The following is a 22,113-nucleotide window of genomic DNA, read 5'->3' as shown; positions in this document are numbered from 1 at the left end:
GTCTGTGACATTTCCCTTTGGAAACTGGTTCTCATCCTCTATGATATCAGAAGAATGACATCTTTGCCTGAGGAGTGTAGCTTGGAGCTAAGGGAATGGTTCAGCACTGGCCCAACTTTTTTGTGTAGAAACCATACCTAGCGACCTCTCCTTTTTTGGACTCCATGTCTAGCTCTTACCACGTATACCCATAAAAAGATAGTTTTAAAATTAAAGCCCAGTTTGTGCCTGAGCCTGGACTAAGCATGCTGAGAGCTGCTCCACCATCACCCCTGTTCCATCCCAGGGACTGAATCTATAGTTGAGAAAGAAGAGTCTACCCCTTGTTTCAGGAGGTCAAAGCCATCCTTCTGTCATCCCTACTCCTTAAGAAACATTTATTTTCTGAATGAAAACATTTAGATTCCTGGGCCTTCTGCAGGAACTGGAACCATGACTTCCTTAGAATCTGTTAAAGAAAGAAAGAAAGAAGACATCACTACTCTTTGTCTCATTGTTCTCCTGTATTTAATCCTTGAATGATTTAAGGTTATGTTGTCTAACCTGCTTCTTAAACTATACTCTCATCACCATTGTTTAAGCACTTAAATTAGTGAGGGGATCCCCACTGAGGGCTTGAAGAATGAATGGGGTATGCTGAGGGAAACGATCACTTAAGGATTATCAGATCGTGTACTGTCTTAATAAATCATCACAGCAATAGGTCTGTACTATTCATATGCTTACTTCACTGAGATTACTCAGAGAGGTTAAGAAATTTGCCTAGTTAAGTACTGGCTAAGTGCAGAGCTGGGGTTTGGTCTGTCTCACTCCAAAGTCCATGCTTTTCCTTTTACACCAAACTGCTTCCTGAGAAACAGCTTCGAGGTTTTGGTAGCGGTTTAAAGAGATTATTTTCTTTTAGATTAGTTGAGGTATAATAATTTATATGCAGTAAAATTCACACTTTTTAGAGATACAATGTGATAAGTTTTTACAAATGCACAGTCATGTAACCACCATCCCAATCAAAACATAGAATATTTTAATCACTACAAAAAGTTTCCATGTGCTGCTTTGTAGTCAATCCTCTTCTTCTACCCCCAGCCTCTGACAACTACTGATCTGATTTCTGTCCCTATGGTTTTGCCTTTTCTAGAGTGTCATATAAATGGAATCATGCTGTATGTAGTCCTTTGAGCTTGGCTTCTTTTTCTTACCATAATGCATTGAGATTCATCCCCGTTGTTGCATGTATCAGGAGCTCATTCCTTTTTATCACTAAGTAACATTCCATTGTATGGATGGACCATAGTTTATTCATTCACCAGTTGGTGGACATTTGGGTATCCAGTTTTTGGCTGTTACAAATAAAGCTGCTGTGATTTCACTTACAGATCTTTGTGTGGACATATGTTTTAATTTCTCTTGGGTAAATACCTAGGAGTAGGATTGCTGGGTTGTATGGTAAGTATATGTTTAACTTTATAAGAAATTGCTAAACTCTTTTTTAAAATGGCTATACTATTATGCATTTCCACCAGCAGTATATGAGTTTCAGTTATTCTCCAGTCCTGCTACCACTTGACATTATCTATTTTTAAAACTTTTAGCCGTTCTAGTAGATATGTGGTGGTATCTCACTATGGTTTTAATATGCATCTCTCTAATCACTATGCTTTTGAGATTTTCTCATGTGCTTATTTGCCACCCATATTTCTTCTTTGGTGAAGTGTCTGTTAAAATATTTTGCCCATTTGAAAAATTGGGTTGTTGTTTTCTTATTGAGTTGTAAATATTCTTTATGTATTCTGGATACAAGTCTTTAATAAGATATATATTGTGCAAATATTTTCTCCCAACCTGTGCCTTATATTTTCATTTTCTTAGCAGTATCTTTGGAAGATAGTTTTTTAACTAATTAATTATTATTATTTTTTTGAGACGGAGTCTTGCTCTGTTGCCCAGGCTGGAGTTCAGTGGCGCAATCACGGCTCACTGCAAGCTCTGCCTCCCGGGTTCACGCCATTCTCCTGCCTCAGCCTCCCGAGTAGCTGGGACTACAGGTGCCTGCCACCACGCCTGGCTAATTTTTTTTTTTTGTATTTTTAGTAGAGATGGGGTTTCACTGTGTTAGCCAGGATGGTCTCAATCTCCTGACCTCGTGATCCGCCTGCCTCGGCCTCCCAAAGTGCTGGGATTACAGACGTGAGCCACCGCGCCCGGCCACTAATTAATTTTTTAATTGACAAAAGTTATATGCATTTATCATGTACAACATGAGGTTTTGAAATATAGACACATTGTGGAATGGCTAAATTTAGCTAATTAACATATGTATTACATCATATACTTTTTTTTTGTGGTAAGAACACTTAAAATCCATTCTCTTAACTATTTTCAAGAATATAATGCATTGTTATTAACTATAGTCACCACATTGTACTATAAATCTCTTGAAGGTATTTCTCCCATCTCACTGAAATTTCATATCCTCTGATCAACATCTTCCCAGCCAACCCCTTCCCCTATCCCTTGGTAACCACCATTCTATTCTCTACTTCTATGAGTTTAACTTTTTTAGATTCCGCGTATGAGTGAGATTGTATGTTATTTGTCCTTTTGTGCCCTGCTTATTTCACTTAACGTAATGTCCTCCAGGTTCATCCATATTGTCACAGATGACAGGATTTCCTTCTTTTTTAAGGCTAAATAGTATTCTACTAAATATGTATACCACAGTTTCTTTATGCATTCATCTGTTGATGGACATTTAGCTTGATTCCACATCTTGGCTATTGCAACTAATGCTGCAGTGAACACGAGAGTAGATATCTCTCTGACATACTGATTTCATTTCCTTTGGATATATACCCAATAGTGGGATTGCTGGATTATATGGTAGTTCTATTTTTATTTTTTTGAGCAAGTTCCACACTGTTTTCCATGGTGGCTGTACTGTATTTGGAAGTGCATAAGTTTTTAGTTTTTCAATTTTTTTCTGTTATGGTTTATTTTGTGCTCTATATAAAAAATCTTTGCCTAATTTGAAGTCACAGATTTTCTCCTATACTTTCTTCTAGAAGTTTTAGGCTTTACACTTAGGCCTATGGATCCATTTTGAGAAGTTTTTTTTTTGTTGTTCTTAATATGGTGCATGAGGTGAGAGTCTAAGTCTCATTTGTTTTGCATATGAATGTCCAGTTGTTCCACACCATTTTTTGGGAAGATTCTCTGTTCTCCATTGAATTACCCTGTTACTTTTGTTATAAATAATTGACTGTATATGTGTTCATCTATTTCTGGACTCTCTTCTGTTCCATTTTATCTATTTGTCTACCTTTACACCAATACTATGTTGCCTCGATTACTAGCTTTCTAGTAAGTCTTGAAATTAGGTAGTATGAGTCCTCCAGTTTTGTTCTTCAGAGTTGTTTTTGTGAGTCTAGGTCCTTTGCATTTCCATTAAATTTCAGAATCAACTTGTCTATCTACAAAAAAGCTTGTAGGGGTTCTGCTTGGAATGGTATTTAATCTCTAGATCAAATGGGAGAACTGCCATCTTAATAATATTAAATCTTTAGATCCATGAACACAGCATAACTCCATTTATGCAGGTCTTCTTTAATTTCTCTCATCAGTGTTTTATAGTTTTCAGTTTATGGGTCTTACATGTCTTTTGTTAGATCTATCCCTGGGTATTTTATTGTTTTAGATGCTATTGTAAATGTTTTCTTTTGAAATTCCAATTTCTAATTGTTTATTGCTGATAAACAATTATCAGCAATAATTGTGTAGAAATGTGATTGATGAGAAAGGTTATTTAATGGGGAAGAGGTCAGGTTGGTGATGGCTTCATTGCTTTCTGAACAACAAGGACAGTAGTTTCAGAAGATTACTGAGTAGCCCAGGCTGATGCCTCGGGCAGGCATTTAGGGCTCTCTTCTAGAGTGTTAGCTCCTCTACGCAACTGTAGGTTCCATGGCAGCAGGCATTACTCATCTGTGTCCTTGGCACACAGCCTCAATTGAAGAAATACATTTTTAAAGAAGAAATAACCTCATAGAGACTTAATACTGACCATTTATATCACCCCTCATTTTTTCCTGATGGGCTTATCAGCATGCATACCTGCGTTTTCACATGGCTTTAGTGAGGATTTATATCCTACTTTATATCCTCCTTTGACCACTAATGTAGGTTGACCCTAGAATGTTTGATTCAAGCCTACAAGTCCAAATTTGAATGAATCCAGTTGTCGTTCCTGGGGGGTTAGAAGGAACCCCCCAGGTTGTAAGGTTCTTTGTTTCTTTTCTTTCTTTCTTTCTTTTTTTTAAATCTGAAATCCAGCTATAAACAATCATGTATGCATTAATTCATTACTTTTTTTTTTTTTTTGAGATGGAGTTTTGCTCTTGTTGCCCAGGCTGGAGTGCAATGGCACGATCTTGGCTCACTGCAACCTCCGATTCCTGGGTTCAAGCGATTCTCCTGCCTCAGCTGCCCAAGTTGCTGGGATTACAGGCGCCTGCCACCATGCCTGGCTACGTTTTTTGTATTTTTAGTAGAGATGGGGTTTTACCATGTTGGTCAGGCTGGTCTCGAACTCCTGACCTCTGGTGATCCACCTTCCTCAGCCTCCCAAAGTGCTGGGATTACAGGCATGAGCCACCGTGCCCTGCCAATTCATTACTTTTTAATTCACTCATCCAACATACTTCCGTAGAGAAACCACTAATTGCCAGGCACTGGGGTAAGTACTGGATTCACGAAGGCTGATATGAACTGGTCTCTTCCCTAGGGGACTCCCAGACCAGGAGGAGGGGAAACAGTTGTGAAAGGACAATTGCAATGGAGTGAGTAAATGCCCTCATAGGGGTACAGGCAAAACACTGGGAGCACAGAGAAGGGTAAGGAGTTAAGGAAAGCTTTCTGCAGGAGCTGACAGGAGCTGTGTCTCCAAGGTAAAACGCAAATTGTCTGTGAGAGTGAACATCCAGAAACTGGTTCAGGTGACTGCAGGAGAAAACTGGTTTACACCCTCTGGTGACCTCTTAGAGTAATTTGTACTTTGCATCTTCTTCCCTGGGTCATTGTCCTGGTCATCATCACCAAAGGTATTGATGATGATACAAGTAGTATTGTTTGAATACTAATTACTGAGCAGCTTCTTTGCATTATTAGCCTAAGTATGTAATGCCCATTATCTTATTTTGTCTTTATTACAACTCTGGAGGCTTTAATGTTGGAGACAACTGAGATTCGGTGAGATTGAGTAAGACTGAGTGACTTGCCCAGGGTTTTACAGCTCTTAAGTGGCAGTGTGAGGACTTGAATCCAGGTCTGGCTGACCCAAAGTCTGGGCTTTTAATCACTGCATGATACTAATACCCACAATAATGATAACAGCAGATATCAATTACTGAGCACTTATCATGTGCCAGCCACTGGGCTAAGTGACTTATATTTGTTATCTCATAGGATTTTCATAACTGTAATTATCCCCATTTCACAGATGAGGAAGTTGGACCTTGGGTTATGTCACCCACTTATTATGCATTAGTTATCTATTTCTGCATTACAAATTACCCTACGATGGCTTAACACAATAAACATCTATCATCTCACAGTTTCTGTGGGCAGGAATCCTGGAGTGGCTTAGCTGGGTCCTTTTGACCCAGGGTGTCTCATACAGTCAAGCTGTTGGTCAGGGTACAGTTATTTCAGGCTTGTTTGGGGAGGATCTGATTCTAAGCTCACTCATGTGGTTGCTGGCAGGCCTGTTTCTTGCCATGTGGGCCTCTCCATAAGCTGCTTGAGTGTCCTCATGACATGCTGGCTTTCTTCCAGAGAGGGTGATTCTAGAGCAAGAAAATGAGAGCACACATCTAACACAGAAGCTGTAGTGTTTTTATAACCTAATGTCAAAATCCATGTCCCATCACTTCTGTCTTTTATTTGCTAGATACAAGTCACTAAGTCTAGCCCACACTCAAGGGGACAGGTATTAAGTTCCATATCTGAGTGTAGTAGTATCACAGAATTTGTGACCCATCTTTAAAGCACAATTAGTAAATGGCTGAGTTGAGGTTTAAGCCTAGGATGACTGGCCCGAGGCCCTGCACTCTGAACTGTTTTATTATATTGCTTCCAAATGTCACAAAAGCATTATAGCCGAATGCTGTGTTGAAAGAAACCCGATTCCTGCCCTTTGGGGACTTTTAATTTTAAGAAGTCTCTCTGAGAAAGTAAGATAGACATATATGAACAACCAAATAAGTAGAGAAAGAAGAAAAATCAGGAGATAATTGGACTAGTTGGAGAAGCAGGCATAGGAATTCCAAAGGCAGGCTGGTTTGCGCTTTCATAAATTCAGTCCAGATAGGCTTTCTGGCAGAGCAAACTTTGAAAAACAACATGGTGGAGAGAGACGTGCACTATATTCAGTAATTCTCAGCAGTAACTCTGTTTGCCAGCCAAGTCCTTTCCCTGAGAGGAACAGGACTCTGCCTTGAGATAGCTGCAGAGGCTAATAAAGGTGTTTTTCCTGAGCCATATATGCACAGAGCATACTGACACATCCCAGCCGGAACAGCTAACAGCATCATCTTGGCTCCCACACATTCACCGCCCAGCACTTTTCCTGAGGCTGGGTTGCCATGGACAACCCGAGGCTGTCTCCCAGCCACTCAGAAGTCTCCTACGTTACCCTGTTCCACAGATGGCAGCAAGGAAATGAGGTTTCAAGAAGATGCAAATGAACCTTTTGGAAATGTACTGAACCTGGCACTTTTCACTGTCGTTCCAGTTCAGTTGGCATCTCTATTCAGCTCTTTAAAAATGCTACTGAAATGCCATTTGGGCTGGAAGTGGGTGGCTTGCTCCTGAGTTGGGCTGTCCTGCTTTCAGTAGATGGTGTTGGAAGAAGCTGTTGACAGGGTGGGTGGGATGAGCTCTCATTTGGCCCAGGCCCCTGGATGGGCACTGCCCCCTTCCACCTTGGTCCACACCCTGGCAAGCACCCTGGGTCCTGAAAAAGCCCCATAATCACCCCTAGAATTAGTGGTACTTACCCTCCCGCACAGGTTCATAGTATCCTTTTCTACCTTTCATTGGGAATCTATTTTTAGCACCTGCCTTAGAAGCTAATAATGACATTAGTGTTAATCAGATAACATTTAGTGTTTACTATTTATCAAGCATTGTGCTAAGTGCTTCATATCATTTAAGCCTCCTGACACCCATATGAGAAGCATCCTATTATCCTGATATTACAAGTTATGAAAATGAGGCTTAGCAAGGTTAAATGTCTTGCTCATAGCCACACAGCTATATAGTGACTGGGCTGATACTATATTTGGGCCCAGATGTGTCTGATTCCAAAGCCCATTTTTTCCACTCTTCTCCCCCTGGGCCTTGCCCTCATATTACCTGGTTCTCAGACCCCCATTTTCTCTGCACCTTGCTATCAGTACTTGCCTAGAGCAACTGTTGCTCAGGAACCTGCTTGGACAAGTCTTCTGGCTCGACCTCGACATGCTCCATCGGATGAATTGTTGGTGTTAGCCCTGCGGCCCCACGCACCAGGGTAAGAGAGACTCTCGCTTCCTGCCCTGGCCCGAGGGACCGACTGGCTGGGCCTGCCTTCTGCCCAGCTCACCGGTCACAGAAGAGAGTTTGGACATGCATTCTACTCTTGCCCGATGAAAAAAGTGTGTAGAGCCCAGGTTGTTCCTCTCACCTGAGTAGAAATTTGAATGACCTATGTAGTTCTGAGGCCAGGGCTAGGGTCTTGATCTACACGTAGGCTGGAAATCTCTATTCTCTTCATGGATTGTCCCTTTCCCTGGCTAGTCCCTGGCACCTATGGCTCTCAGACACAGGGTGGTTGTGATTTCGGTGAAGAGAGACCAACATGCCTTCAATCCCACAGTCACGCTGGTGGAATCAGAATCATCTATGTAAACAAGAGAGCATTATATATTTATTTAAAAAAATGTTATGCTGGGAGTAAAATTTCCTTCCTAAAGAATCAGGTAGTCTTTTGCATGGGCTCACTAATCTTCCTAAAATAAATGGCTATTTGACTTTTCAAAATGACAGTGTTTTCCTTGGGAGGTATCTAATAACCATCCCTGCTACAGTGGAGTTCAGCTCACTCATATTCTGTCAACCAGAGAACCTCCATTCACCAGAACTTCTGCAGCCTTCAACACAGTGACAGTTGAGACTTGGGATCAGAACCCTGAGGCACGCTGCCAAACTCCTAAGTATGCTGCAGTTCACGAGAGTGTTTAAATTATGTTCAGTCTAGCATAATTGTTCACCTAGAGCCAGTTCTTTAGTTTGTGATTCCTATGTGACTGATAGTTCTTACTCAGGGTTACTTTGAAAGATAAATGTTAAAAATAGTGATCATTGAATAAGCTGATTTGATTGAGTAATTTCTAATAAAGGCATATTAATCTTAAGTATATTGGGGTTTAGGAGTGTTGGGGAAAGAAAGAAACATGCTTGTTGAACTCCCTGGGCCTGAGTGTTTCTGGAATATAAAATGAGGGCATATAGGAAAGAATGGTTCAAGTCTCTTCCTCTAACATCTTGATCTTGTGGTCTTCTTAAGTAGCTAGAAGTTTGTGATTTCAGAGATGTGATACATGTAGACTGTGGGAAATACTCATATTTGCCTAATTGGTTGCTAACATCAGGTATTCATGGAAACAACTATCCATTAGCACTCGTGATAGGAAATTTATTCTTTTACTCTGCATGATCAACACAATAGTGGGTGTAGTGCTCCATGTGTGATGGCTTCTTGCAACACCTACCATAAAAATTGGATTTCTTTTGACCATACTGGGCTGTACTAATTTACATTCCCACCAGCAGGGTATAAGAGTTCCTCTTTCTCCACATCCTTGCCAGCAGTTATCTTTTGTCTTTTCTACAGTAGACCTTCTAATTGGGGTGAGGTGATATCTCATTGTGGTTTTCATTTGCATTTCCCAGATAAATAGTGATGTTGAGCGTTTTTTTCATATACTTGTTGGTCATTCATATATCTTTTTTAGAGAAATATCTATTTAGATCTTTTTGCCCATTTTTGAATCAGATTATCTGTTTTTCTGTTATTTAGTTGTGTGAGTTCCTTATATATTCTGGGTATTAACACCTTGTCAAATGTGTGCTTTTGGCATGTTCGTCGAAAATCAGTTGGCTGTAAATGTGTGGATTTATTTCTAGGTTCTCTAATTTATTCCATTGGTCTATGTGTCTGTTTTTATGCCAGTACCATGCTGTTTTAGTTACTGTAGCTTTGCTGTATATTTTGAAGTCAGGTAGCATGATGCCCCCAGCTTTGTTCCTTTTGCTCTGGATTGTTTGGCTATTCCCATATGAGTTTTAGATTTTTTTTTTTTCCTATTTTTGTGAAGAATGTCATTGGTAGTTTGATAGGGATTACATTGAATCTGTAGATTGCTTTAGGTAGTATGAGCATTTCAACATTATTAATTCTTTCCATGATCATGGGATATCTTTCCATTTATTTGTGTCCTCTTCAATTTCTTTTGTCAATGTTTTATAGTTTTCATTGTAGAGATCTTTTACCTCCGTGGTTAAATTTATTCCTATTTTTTTTTGTAGCTATTGTTAATGAGTTTTTTTTTCTTTATTTCTTTTTCAGATAGTTCACCATTAGTGTATAGGAACACCACTAACTTTTGTATGTTGATTTTGTATCCTGCCACTTTGCCAATTCATTTATTCATTCTGATAGTTTTTTGGTGGCATCTTTAGGCTTTTTAATATATAAGATCATATTCTCTGCAAGCAGTTTGACTTTCTCCTTTCAATTTGAAAGTACTTCATTTCTTTCTCTTGCCTGATTGCTCTGGCTAGGACTTCCAGTACTATGTTGGATAGAAGTGGAGAAAGTGGGCATCCTTGTCTTATTTCAATTCTTAGAGGAAAAGCTTTCAACTTTCCCCTTTCTAGTATGATGTTAGCTGTGGGTTTGTCATATATGGCCTCTATTATGTTGAGTTACATTCCTTCTATTTCTAATTTGTTGAGAGTTTTTATTATGAAGGGATGTTGAGTTTTATCAAATGCTTTTTCTGCATCTATTGAAATGATTATGTGGTTTTTGTCTTTGATTCTGTTAATGTGACGTATCATTTTTATTGATTTGTGTTATGTTGAACCATCCTTGCATCCCTAGGATGAATCCATTTGATCACAGTAAATGATCTTTTCAATGTGCTGTTGAATTTCATTTGCTAGTATTTTGTTGTGGATTTTTGCATCTGTGTTCATCACGGATATTGGTCTATAGTTTTTTTTTTTTTTTGTCATGCCCTTGTCTAGTTTGGTATTAGAGTAGTGCTGGCTTCAAAGAATAAATTTGGAAGTATTCCCTCCCTTTCAATATTTTAGAATAGTTTGAGAATAACTGGTATTAGTTCTTCTTTAAATGTTTGATAGAATTCAGCAGTGAAACTATCAGGTTCTGGGCTTTTCTTTGATAGCAGACTTTTTATTAGTGATTCAATCTTGTTGCTTGTTATTGGTCTGTTTGGGTTTTCTGTTTCTTCATGATTCTATATTGGTTGGTTGTATGTGTCCAGGAAAAATTAAAAATAGAACTACCATATGATCCTGCAGTCCCATACTGGGTATGCATCCAGAGGAAATTAAATCAGCATGTCGAAGAGATATCTGTACTCTTATGTTTATTTCAGCAGTATTCACAATAGCCAAAAAACAGCATCAACCTAAGTGCCCATCAACAGATGAATGGATTTTAAAATGAGATATAGATACTATTCAACTATAAAAAGGCCGGGCACAGTGGCTCATGCTTGTAATCCCAGCACTTTGGGAGGCCAAGGCGAGTGGATCACCTTAGGTCAGGAGTTCAAGACCAGACTGGCCAACATGGGGAAACCCCATCTTTACTAAAAATACAAAAAATTAGCCGGGTGTGGTGGTGGGCACCTGTAATCTCAGCTACATGGGAGGCTGAGGCAGGATAATTGCTTGAACCTGGGAGGTGGAGGTTGCAGTGAACCAAGATTGTGCCATTGCACTTCAGCCTTGGTGACAGAGCGAGACTCTAAAAAATTAAATAAATAAAAAGGTGAAATCCTGTCATTTGTGACAACATGGATGAACCTGGAGAACATTATGTTAAGTGAAATAACCCAGGCATAGAAAGACAAACACCACATGATTTCACTTATATATGAAATCTAAAACAGACAAACTCGTAAAAGTAGAGAGCAGAATAGTGGTTATCAGAGGCTGGGGAAGGGAGGAGGGAGGGGAGATGGGGCTGATCAATGGATACTATGTTACAGTTAGATAGGAGGAATACCTTCTGGAGTTCTATTACACAGTAGGGTGACTATAGTTAACAATAATGTATTGTATATTTCAAAATAGCTAGAAGAGAGGATTTTGAATGTTCTCACCACAAAGAAATAATAAGTGTTTGAGATGGTGGGTATGCTGATTACCCTGATTTGATCATCACCCAATGTATGCATGTATCCAAACATCACACTGTACCCCATAAATATGTGTACCTATTATGTGCCAACTAAAAATAAAACAAAAAAATTGAGTTTCCTGTGCCTATGAGAGAAGCAGATGTATACCTGCTCTTCCTGCTGCCTTGAGCTACCTCTGAAACTGATGGTCCTATCCCACAAAACCTCATAATTCCTTTTCCCAGACAGTTGTACAAGTTTTGTTTGTTTAAAGTTATCTCTTACCAGTGGTTTTATGAGCTCAGAGCCAAGTTTGTTTTGAAAACCTTATCTTGTATTCTATTTTTTTTTTTTTGAGACAGTGTCTCACTCTGTTGCCCAGACTGGAATGCAGTGGCGCTGCAATCACAACTCACTGCAGCCTCAAATTCCTGGGCTCAGGTGATTCTGCTACCTCAGCCTTCCAAGTAGCTGGGACTACAGGCATGCACCACCATACCCAGCTAGTTTTTTGTATTTTTTGTAGAGACGGGGTTTCACCATGTTGCCCAGGCTGGTCTTGAGCTCCTGGACTCAAGAGATCCACCCACCTCTGCCACCTAAAGTACTGGGATTACAGGTGTGAGCCACTGCACCTAGCTGTCGTGTATCATTTTTGTATTTCTACTCAGGCTTTACTTTAACATTAAAAAATTTGCATTTCTGTAATACTGTTTCTGTGAAAATTCTCAGAGATGAGTGGTAGATTTTCTCCAACATGAATGTACCCTCTACTTCCCTGGTGGGAAGTTTCTGGGGCATGGTGAGGGTTCCTGAAAACTTTGCCTTTTTTTTTTTTAAATTTACAAAAGAAGCTGGATAGCTTATGCCAAGTATAAGCAAACTTTCTTTTGGTGATCGAGTCAAAAGATGGGAAAAGCTCTCACTTTCTCTTTTTATTTTGCTTGCTTTTTCCTCACTGTCTCCAGAATTTTAATCTGGTGTTCCAACATATTTTAACTAAAGAAAATGACGTTCTAGTTTAGTTTCTTTTTTCATTTTTAAAAACTCTATTGTTTGTTTAACTCCTTGCATGTGCTATTTACTTTTTATTCATGTATTCTTTATCCCAAATAAACACTTGAGCCCTCACTTTTACCTGGCAACATAAGTATATGGAGTTATCTTGGTGACTGAGGCAGATACGTTTTATGCCCAAGCAGTGCTCACTGTCTAGAGGTGCAAAAGACAAGTCACTGATGGTCCAGCACAATGCAGAACACACAGGGCAGGTGAAATCTCAGAGGACAGATGTGTAGTTCTGACTTGGAGGCCAGGGAAGTCCATTTGTAGGAAATAACATGTAAACTGAGACCTGAAAGATAAGCAGGTGTTAAGGCAGAGTGCTCGGAGATGGGAAGGTTTTGAGTCAGGGAACAGCATGTGGGAGGGTGTCGGGTGCCTGAAGTCCTTGCAGAAAGAAAACTTAAAACTGCTTTTATTCTCACTCAGCTTCAGAAATCAGATTTCAAAGAAAATCCTTGCAGTATTTTCCTTCAGTTTAGCTTTACCAACTCAAAACCGGAAAGACAATGCAAGTTCTGGGCATATTTACGAACACGTCATTCTGCCCTTGAAGAGTAGGTTAGGCATTGTCTGGAGTTTGCCAAGGGGCTGTGTTCATCAACATCCCCCTTGAACTGTTCATGGATGCCTGTCTAAGCAAAGAATTACAGATGGGAAGTAATGTAGAATTCATCTTTACTCTGAAAAAGGCTACTCTTGACACAGGGCAGTGGGCCCTCTGAGCTGAGGCACCCAGGAAAGTCAAGTTTCTGTCTGGAAGCAGCAGCAGCAGCAGCTCGAGGCTGGGTTTTGTGTCCTGGGTTCCTTTGGAATGCTTTAGAAGTCAGAACTGATTTCTGAATTTTTGAACACTGGTCACCCACTTTTGGTGACAGACAGCTATGGACTAAGTCTGATGACCAGTGACCACCCACATGGCAGTGGGTGAGCCTGTTCTGGAATATTGGGGAATAAATGATTGATCTGTAGTAATGGTGGTGAGCTCTGGTTTTGCCTCCCGTATGGTGGGAAGTGTTCACTTGAGGGATGTGCCTTTGCGAGTTCACACAGATTTTGATGGGCACTTATCTCCCCAAAAATACATCATGGGGAAGTAAAAAGCACTATGATAATTCATAATGGCAAAAGTTGTTCATGGCATATCATCAGGAAATCCATACAGAGCGTGGATTAAAAAGGTGGTTCTCAAAGTATGAACCCTAGAGTGGCAGTAGCAGCAGCACCTGGGAACTTGTTAGAAAGGCAGCCTCTGGGCTCCACTCCAGATCCACTGAATCACACTCTGGGGATAGGGCCCAGCAGCTTGTGTTTTCACAAGTCCTCTAGGTGATTCTGATGTATGCTCAAGTTTGAGAACCACTGGGTAAATAAGACAAGCTACAGGTAATGATCAAATGAATTTGCTGGTTGTGACTTCCACCCTTTCTCTCCACTCAAGAAAGCATATTGGAATGCCGTTGAGTGAGAGTGACATCATTGTGGGGACAGCTATGAATTTGCACACGTTTATTAAAATATGTAAACTATAGGTAACTGGTACTTTAATTTTTATTTATTAATAACATGTGACCAAAGACACAGCAGTGATACCATAATTAAGTACTGCAGTTCTATTAACCTAACGAGAGCAGTAGTTTTCATTGTGTTTGACCATGCCCTTGCAATACAAAATGCATTTAAATTGCTATCCAGAAGACACATGTAGTGTGTATAACCAAAACCAATATTTCATGAAATAATATTCTTATTATCATATTTTCTGTGCTTTTAAAAATATATGTGCTGGTCATAATCCATTAAATTGATTTCATGACTTACTAATGGAAAGCGACCTGTGTTTTGACAAACATAGATGCAGCAAGCTGTGTTTGCTTGGATCCTGTCTCTAGAGCAGGAGTTGGGGGGGTGGCTGGCCTCACCCTCTGTCAGGTAGACTTGGGTTTCAGTCTCTGCCTACACTCTTAGCTGTGTGACCTTGGGCCACTTACATGTGTTCTCTGAGCTTTACTTTCCTATCTGTCAATGTGGATGATGATATCTACCTCACAGTTGTGGTGACAAGTAAATGACAACACATTTCACATGGTGCCTAGCAGTGGTAGCTAGTACCTTACTTGTGGAAATAGGACTGCTAGCACTAGTTTCCAGAACATCATCAGTTTAATAACTTTTGTAATAACCACCTCACAGGAGTTTTTCACAATTTTTTTCTATACTGCAGTGCATAAGTGCTCCCTACATTCTAGGCATTCAGAAATACTTTTGAATAATACTTTAAAAAATCCAAATTCTGCACTGTTTTTCAAAGTATATTCAAGTTTGTTTTGATATAAGGTTTAGCACCCCCCATTCCCAATCTTGAGGGTACTGAGATTACAGATGATGCCCTACGCAGCTTCACATACCTGCAAGATAGCCCCGAGTGGGGCATTTGGGAAACAGAACTTATGATTGTGTTTCTGTGGGAAGATGCTTGTTAGACTTTTCTTGAATACTCATACCTGTTGGTGACCAGGAGCAGCATCCCCATGTATGTAGCTCTGTAAACTGGCATCTCAGATCATCCACACACCCTGGGCGATAAGCCATGTGGAAGTACCAGGGATACCATAAATCCAGATTTCGGGGTGACCCCGCTAATGTCCACTTGTCTCTCCGGAGGTCATGATTGTGGTTGGCGGCCAGGCACCCAAGGCAATCCGCAGTGTGGAGTGCTATGATTTCGAGGAGGACCGGTGGGATCAGATTGCTGAGCTTCCCTCCAGAAGATGCAGAGCAGGTGAGCAGCCTCCCAGTTCTGCAAGCTGTTTTTCCCCTGCTGGTCCCCACTCCGTGCCAAAAGTCGTGAGCTACTCCTTGTTTCCTCAAGCATCTGTGCATTTCAGGCTCCCATTCGTTTCCCTCCTGCACAGTTTTTTTTTTTTTTTGGTTGTTGTTGTTTTAAGACAGAGTCTTTGTCACCCAGGTTGGAGTGCAGTGTCATGATCACGGCTCACTGCAACCTCCGCCTCCTGGGTTCAAGTGATTCTCTCACCTCAGCCTTCCAAGTAGCTGGGATTACAGGAGTGCACCACCATGCCCGGCTAATTTTTGCATTTTTAGTAGAGATGGGTTTCACCATTTTGGCCAGGCTGGTCTTGAACTCCTGACCTCAGGTGATCCACCTGTCTTGGCTTCCCAAAGTACTGGAATTACAGGCGTGAGCTACCATGCCCGGCCACTTGCACAGTTTTTGGCTCTTTTGGGGTCAGTTCTTATGAGCTTGGGGAGTTAAAGCTGATTCAAATATTTACTTGAATCAGACAAAATTAGAAAAGCAAGTAGGAAAGAAATCCAGTGAATCCCATAATGACTGCCAAATACCTAAAGTATCTTCAGTGGTGACTTTTCCTGTGTCTGTCTTGCTCCTCCATTGTCATCCATCAATATGTGCAGTCATGTGCCTGACCTGACCTTGATGTCTTGGTTTCCTGTGCCTCAGGTGTGGTGTTCATGGCTGGCCACGTGTATGCCGTGGGAGGGTTTAATGGCTCACTGCGGGTGCGGACAGTGGATGTGTATGACGGCGTGAAGGACCAGTGGACGTCCATTGCCAGCATGCAGGAGCGCCGGAGCACACTGGGCGCAGCGGTGCTCAATGACTTGCTCTACGCAGTGGGAGGCTTTGATGGCAGTACTGGTAGGTTCAGGGTGTGTTCCCAACCTCTCCTAGCCTGGGACACATCCTCCATGCAACCCTGTTTTATTCAGCCAGTTCTGGACCAACTTTCTGTCCATTTGTAGCTACTGCCCCAGGGACATACCCACTCTTCATCCTCATCCAGCTTTCGGGGGAAGAGCCAGGCCTTCTTCCAGACAGAATATGTAACTGCCCATGTACTAGGCTTTCTAGGACTCAGAAGAGTCCCTTTCCTACTTGCCAGTGTCTGGGAACCTATTTACTCAGAAGATGAGACTTAGAAGGAGAACATGCTTAGCTAGGGGGTGCCTCAGGCCTCCAGTTTGAACCCTTTGCTAGACAGATGAGGGAGCTGAGTTCAGCACTTGGAAGAGACCTGGCTCAGGTCATGCAGTGGGCCAGGCTGCCCATTTTTTCTGTTGCCCTTTCTACTACCCTACTGAAGCTTTACCAGGCTTTTTCACCATAGGTGAGCCTCCTTGCCTCTGGACTCTATCTAGCTTCAAAATTTCAACCCAAAACTGTTAGTTGACATAAACTCAGAGAGGTGATCTCATCTCTGCTTATACTGCTAGGTAGATGTCTCCACAGACAGTAGCTCTATTAAACTAATATGATATTCTTTGGCCCCCAGGGAGGTAAAAAGCAGTATTTTTTACTTCGCTGAATTTTTATTTGTGTCTTACAATTTGGGGACCTTTCTCAGCCTTCTCTTTGACTCACTCATATAATTCCAGGGTCTTTAGCCCCTCTGGAGGCTGCCTTTAGTGAGTGGAACGAAGAGAATGAAAGAGCAGTGGTGCATTGTTTCTTTTGGGAATTACTTTTGGCTATAAGTAGAGAACCTGATTAAACTCTGCCTTAAAACACAAGGGATTTTGCTTTACTCATGAAACAAGAAGCCTAGAGGTTAGCAGTTGCTGAGTTGGTCCAGTAACTCATGGACATTGAGGCCACATTCTTTAAGATTCTCTTGGCCTTTTTCTCATGATCATGAGATGGCTGTTATACCTCCAGCCAACACATTTGTGTTCCAGGTAGCAAGAATCAAAAAGGGGAATGGTATCTATATCAGAAAAGCAAAGGCTGTTTCTGAAATCCCCATAGACTTCTGCTTAGGTCTCATTGACTTGGTTACCCCTAGCTGCGAGGGAGTCTTGGAAAGCAAGTGTTTAGCTTTCCACTGCTAAGATAGAGGAAGCTGGGGGAAAGGGGATTGGAATAGGTGTTCAGTGAGGCTACCTCAGGTGACTACTTGGAATCAAAGTATCCCACTCTGCGGTTTTTATGATCTACGTTTGCCATGCATTTCAGACACACCTCTTGTCCTTTCACAGCCCACTCTCTGCGTCAAGTCTTAAATAGTCCCTGCAGGTAGACACTGCAGATGTGTTTCAGGGAGTTGCCACAGGCCGCATGGTGATGCAGAGGTGGTACTGAGCCATACATTTAGGTTTCCAGCCCCTACATTTGGACTCCTCCCCCATCCTCACTGCTTCTCACACAGCAGGGTGAGGCCTGGTGCCACGGAAGTCTCATGAGTCTCTTGTCTCCCAGGCCTAGCATCGGTGGAAGCCTACAGCTACAAGACCAACGAGTGGTTCTTTGTGGCCCCGATGAACACGCGGCGGAGCAGTGTGGGTGTGGGCGTTGTGGAGGGTAAGGAGGCGGCAGTGGCCAGTGGCCAGGCCTACCTGGCCCATGGGCCTTGTCCTGGGTCCAGCATCATGCTTGGTGCTTCCTCTACCGTGTTTTTTTTCCTGAGATCACTCCTCTGGGTTAGGTACTATTATCCTGATTTAGCGGATGAGGAAAGTTGAGACTCAGAGAGGTGGTGGAGCTCCTGGCCCAAGGCTGCTAAGTGTTGGAACTGGGCTGGAGGAGTAGAAGGATCCTAGAGGGGAAATGCCGGCCTGTGGTTTGGCCCTGTGTCAATAGCTCTGCTAGAAGTTGGGGAAGGGAAGGGAGTAGGGAATCCATAGTCAGCATATAACCCAGGAGGATAATGTAGTGGAGTGAGAGTTAAATGTGCTTAATTAATTGTGTCCTCATATTCATATGTTGAACATTAACAGAACTGTGAGTGAGGTAGGCACCTCATCTTAGGTCTGATGACTCTGCAGGGTAGGCTGGTGATTGAGTCCAGTTCTAGTCAGGAAAGCTGTGTAGGGTAAGGTAGGAGGGAGTGGTAAGGTCTAGGGCCTGGTCAGATGGTACACTTTTGTTTTTTAAAAAACTCTCATTTCTAGTCTCTTGTTTTGTTTGCAAAACCCTTGTGAAGGAGATAGGCAGGACTCAGGTTTTCTCCATCCTCCAGATGTCCCACATTCCGATGACAGTAAATAACACAGCCTGTCCTTGAACCCAGGTCTTCTGACTCCTAAGCTGGTGTTCTTTCCACTGTGCTATGCTCCTTCAAAATGCTGACAAATAGGTTGGAGTTCTGTAAATATGTGTGAATTCAATGTACCAAAGCATAGAATATTACTTGAACTAAAATGTTGTCATTTGCAGGACAACACTGATTCATCAACTTGTAGTAATGTGGGAATTTAGATGGAATATGTGTTCATTCAGACGTGTGTGCAGACATTCCATCTCTCATGTACACACTCAAAAATACACATGCAAACACAAATGTGCCCTGGGGTGAGTGTAACATCCAGCGAGTTAGACATTAATAGAAAGATTCTTTTCTTGCACTGTATTTCTCAGTCTGCACTGGTATTGTGTAATTTAAGTTTTCATTTAAAGGTGTACTATTCTAACATACTAAAAAAGTCATCTTTGTGAGGGCAAGGATTTTGTCCTCCTACCAAGGTAAATTGTATCTTGCAATCTCATTCTCTTGGTGGAAGAGAAATTGATTTGTCTGCCAAGTGTAAGTGCTTTGTCTAGCCACCTTCTCATTTCTTCTCTTGTTCCTTAGCTAGAAATATCAAACAATAGAGTAGGGGTTAAAAATAGCAAATCCCTGTTAATAGACTCAAGGAGGAACCTTGAGTGCATATTTTTTTCAGCTGATGCAGATGGAATGGTTGATGGGGGTTAGAGGAGGTGCCATAACGGTGGTAATTTAAAATACTCCCCTTGACAAAGGCTTTTGTGAGCATGTTCTGTATGTGGAAGAAGTGCTGTCTTGTAGCACGCCCTGTTGACGTGGAAGACAGGCTGGGAATTTGTTTCTTCTGCCCCTCCTGAATCTGAAGCTCTTTCAGCTGTGGGCACCCTGGGGCAGCAGAGTTCAATTTACAGCTGTGGTGAGAATGTTGAGGGAGGAACTTAAGTGGACTCTGTCTGCTTCACTGTGGCCATGAAGAGACAGCTCTCCACACTGTCTGCCTTCCTCTCCTCCCTCTCATCATCTCATTACCATGGCTATACAGTTTGAATGACACTGAAAAAAAAAATGGAGGAAATCACAATAATTTGCTACTGGCTGCCTCGAAGAATACCTATTTAGGAAAAGACTGTGTGGATCGGAGTGTAGGCAGAAGCTCCCAAGAGAGCGGAGAGTGTGCTATGGAGATTTCGCATCTGAACCAGCACACATCATACAAGTAGCCTGGACCCTAGAAGAGCTGCTTAGTCAGGTTTTTAAAAAATTTTGACTTTGGTGAGTGCAGAACTGAGGAGGATGTTTTTCTTTCTTTTAGATGGGTCAATTGAGAGGACCCTGGGGCAGAAAACAAAGCCAGGCTCGATGATGATAGAAGAAAAACATTTTTACATTTGATAATGCAGCAGTAGTTCTGGTAGCAGAGTATAGGTTTGAGCCTGAGAATCTTTCTAACTTAAAATAATTGCAGATTTTCAAATACTAGTAGTATTCTTGGTGTCTGTCCATCAAGAAAGCACATATGACCAAAAAATCTACTGAGTAAGTAATCCTGTTAAATAGATTTGCATTTGGTGATATTTATTTAGTCTACAGCTAGTGTGACTCCTCCCCCTGTTCCCACAGAAGAGACCATCCCACTGCATTTTAAGACTAAATTTTAAACCCAAAATGTTTGAATTTCTGCTTTGGGATAGCTCAAATGCCAAATTTTTCCTCCTGTGTCCAACCTCACTCTCAGCCCTCAGCCCCCAGCCCCAGGCAGAAATGATGCTCTTGGGTAGCAGCTTAATGGTATTTTAATTTAAAAGTAGATGACGGCACCTCAGGGCTCTTGTGCATGGCTCAGAGATCACAGGGTAGTCTGCAGAAAAATTCCAGCCACCCTGGCCCACAGTGTACAAAGAACACTCCATTCACACACTCTACCTGCCAGGGTTGTGGAAGGGGTAGAGACAATGGCTAAGACAGGTTTTGGGTTCTCATTGAATAATAATTTTCCATATTTACTTCATCTGCTATGTCAAGCCTTTAGCCAGAAAGAAGGTCTGACTGCCTATAGCTGGGGGCCTTCTAGCTTTCCATCTATCTGGCACTGGTGTCTTGTTCTAGAGAAAATTTAACCTAATTCATCAGCAAGATTATGTTGAACCCCAGCGGTGCCAGGCCATAGCTTTGTGCTGGGTATTTGGGGGTACTTATTTAGAAAGAGGTTCAGTGTTTGCTTCTAAGGAGCTCATGGCTTAAGAGCAAGTAGAATATGTGAAGAAACGTGAAGGATGCTTTGCTTGGTTGAGGAGTAAGTTGGTGGTCCCCTGGAGAAAGAGGGAACAGAATTCTGAGGTAAGGGTGCCCCAGTTGGTTGCAGATAGGGTTTCAGCTGAGCTCTGGTTTCATGCCAGTATCCCTGGCACCACACTCAGCCACTTTGTCTGTTGCAGGGAAGCTATATGCTGTTGGGGGTTATGATGGAGCTTCCCGCCAGTGTCTGAGCACTGTGGAGCAGTACAACCCAGCGACCAATGAATGGATATACGTGGCGGACATGAGCACCCGCCGCAGTGGCGCAGGTATGGGAGAACCTTGGGGTGCTGGCTGTGTCTGATTTGCTCACAAGTGGGTCTTTAAATTTTTTTTTGTTTTATTTTAGATTCAGAGGGTACATGTGCAGGTTTGTTACATGAATGTATTGCATAATGGTCGGGTTTGGGCTTCTAGTGTACCCATCACCCAAATAGTGACCGTTGTACCCAATGGGTAATTTTTCAACCTTCACCCTCCTCCCAGCCTTATCCCTTTTGGAATCCCCAGTGTCTATTGTTCTCATCTTTATGTCCATGTGTACCCATTATTTAGCCTGTACATGTAAGTGAGAACATATGCAGTATTTGATTTTCTGCTTCTGGGTTATCTCACTTAGGATTATGGCCTCCAGCTTCATCCATGTTGCTGCAAAGGACATGATTTCACTCTTTTTTTGGCTGCATAAGATTCCATGGTGTATACATACTATATTTTCTTTAATCAGCCATTGATGGATACTTAGATTGATTATATGACTTTGCTGTAGTCAGTAGTGCTGCTTTAAACATAACAACTGTACATGTCTTTTTAATATAATGATTTCTTTTCCTTTGCATAGATACCCAGTAGTGGGATTGCTGGGTCAAATGGTAGTAATATTTTGAGTTCTTTGAGAAATCCCCATACTGTTTTTCCATAGAGGTTGTATTAATTTATATTTCCACAACAGTGTATAAGCATACCCTTTTCTCTGCAACCATGCTAAAGTCTTTTTTTTTTTTTACTTTTTTTTTTTTTTGAGATAGAGTCTCACTCTGTTGCCCAGGCTAGAGTGCAGTGGTGCCATCTCGGCTCACTGCAAGCTCCGCCTCCCAGGTTCACGCCATTCTCCTGCCTCAGCCTCCCGAGTAGCTGGGACTACAGGCACCCACCACCATGCCCGGCAAATTTTTTGTATTTGTAGTAGAGATGGGGTTTCACCGTGTTAGCCAGGATGGTTTCAATCTCCTGACCTCATGATCCACCTGCCTCGGCCT

At 41.8% G+C, this 22,113-nt stretch overlaps 1 protein-coding gene across 14 annotated transcripts in view; it reads left to right on the top strand.

The window, feature by feature from the left end:
• KLHL3 (kelch like family member 3) overlaps positions 1 to 22,113 on the top strand; it is a 279,066-nt gene that overhangs the window by 244,148 nt on the left and 12,805 nt on the right. For 11 of the 14 annotated variants that reach the window (NM_001133720.1, XM_063723948.1, XM_054555190.2 and 8 more), the window contains 4 exon segments: positions 15,198 to 15,315; positions 16,018 to 16,215; positions 17,773 to 17,874; positions 20,995 to 21,123. In NM_001133720.1, the coding sequence (NP_001127192.1) occupies positions 15,198 to 15,315; positions 16,018 to 16,215; positions 17,773 to 17,874; positions 20,995 to 21,123 (547 nt within the window). 14 annotated transcript variants of the gene reach the window in all.

The sequence above is a fragment of the Pongo abelii genome, chromosome 4, assembly GCF_028885655.2.
Source record: "Pongo abelii isolate AG06213 chromosome 4, NHGRI_mPonAbe1-v2.0_pri, whole genome shotgun sequence".
Lineage (NCBI taxonomy): Eukaryota > Metazoa > Chordata > Mammalia > Primates > Hominidae > Pongo > Pongo abelii.
Note: the sequence above shows the minus strand (reverse complement) of the source record. Positions and strands in the feature narration are given on the sequence as shown.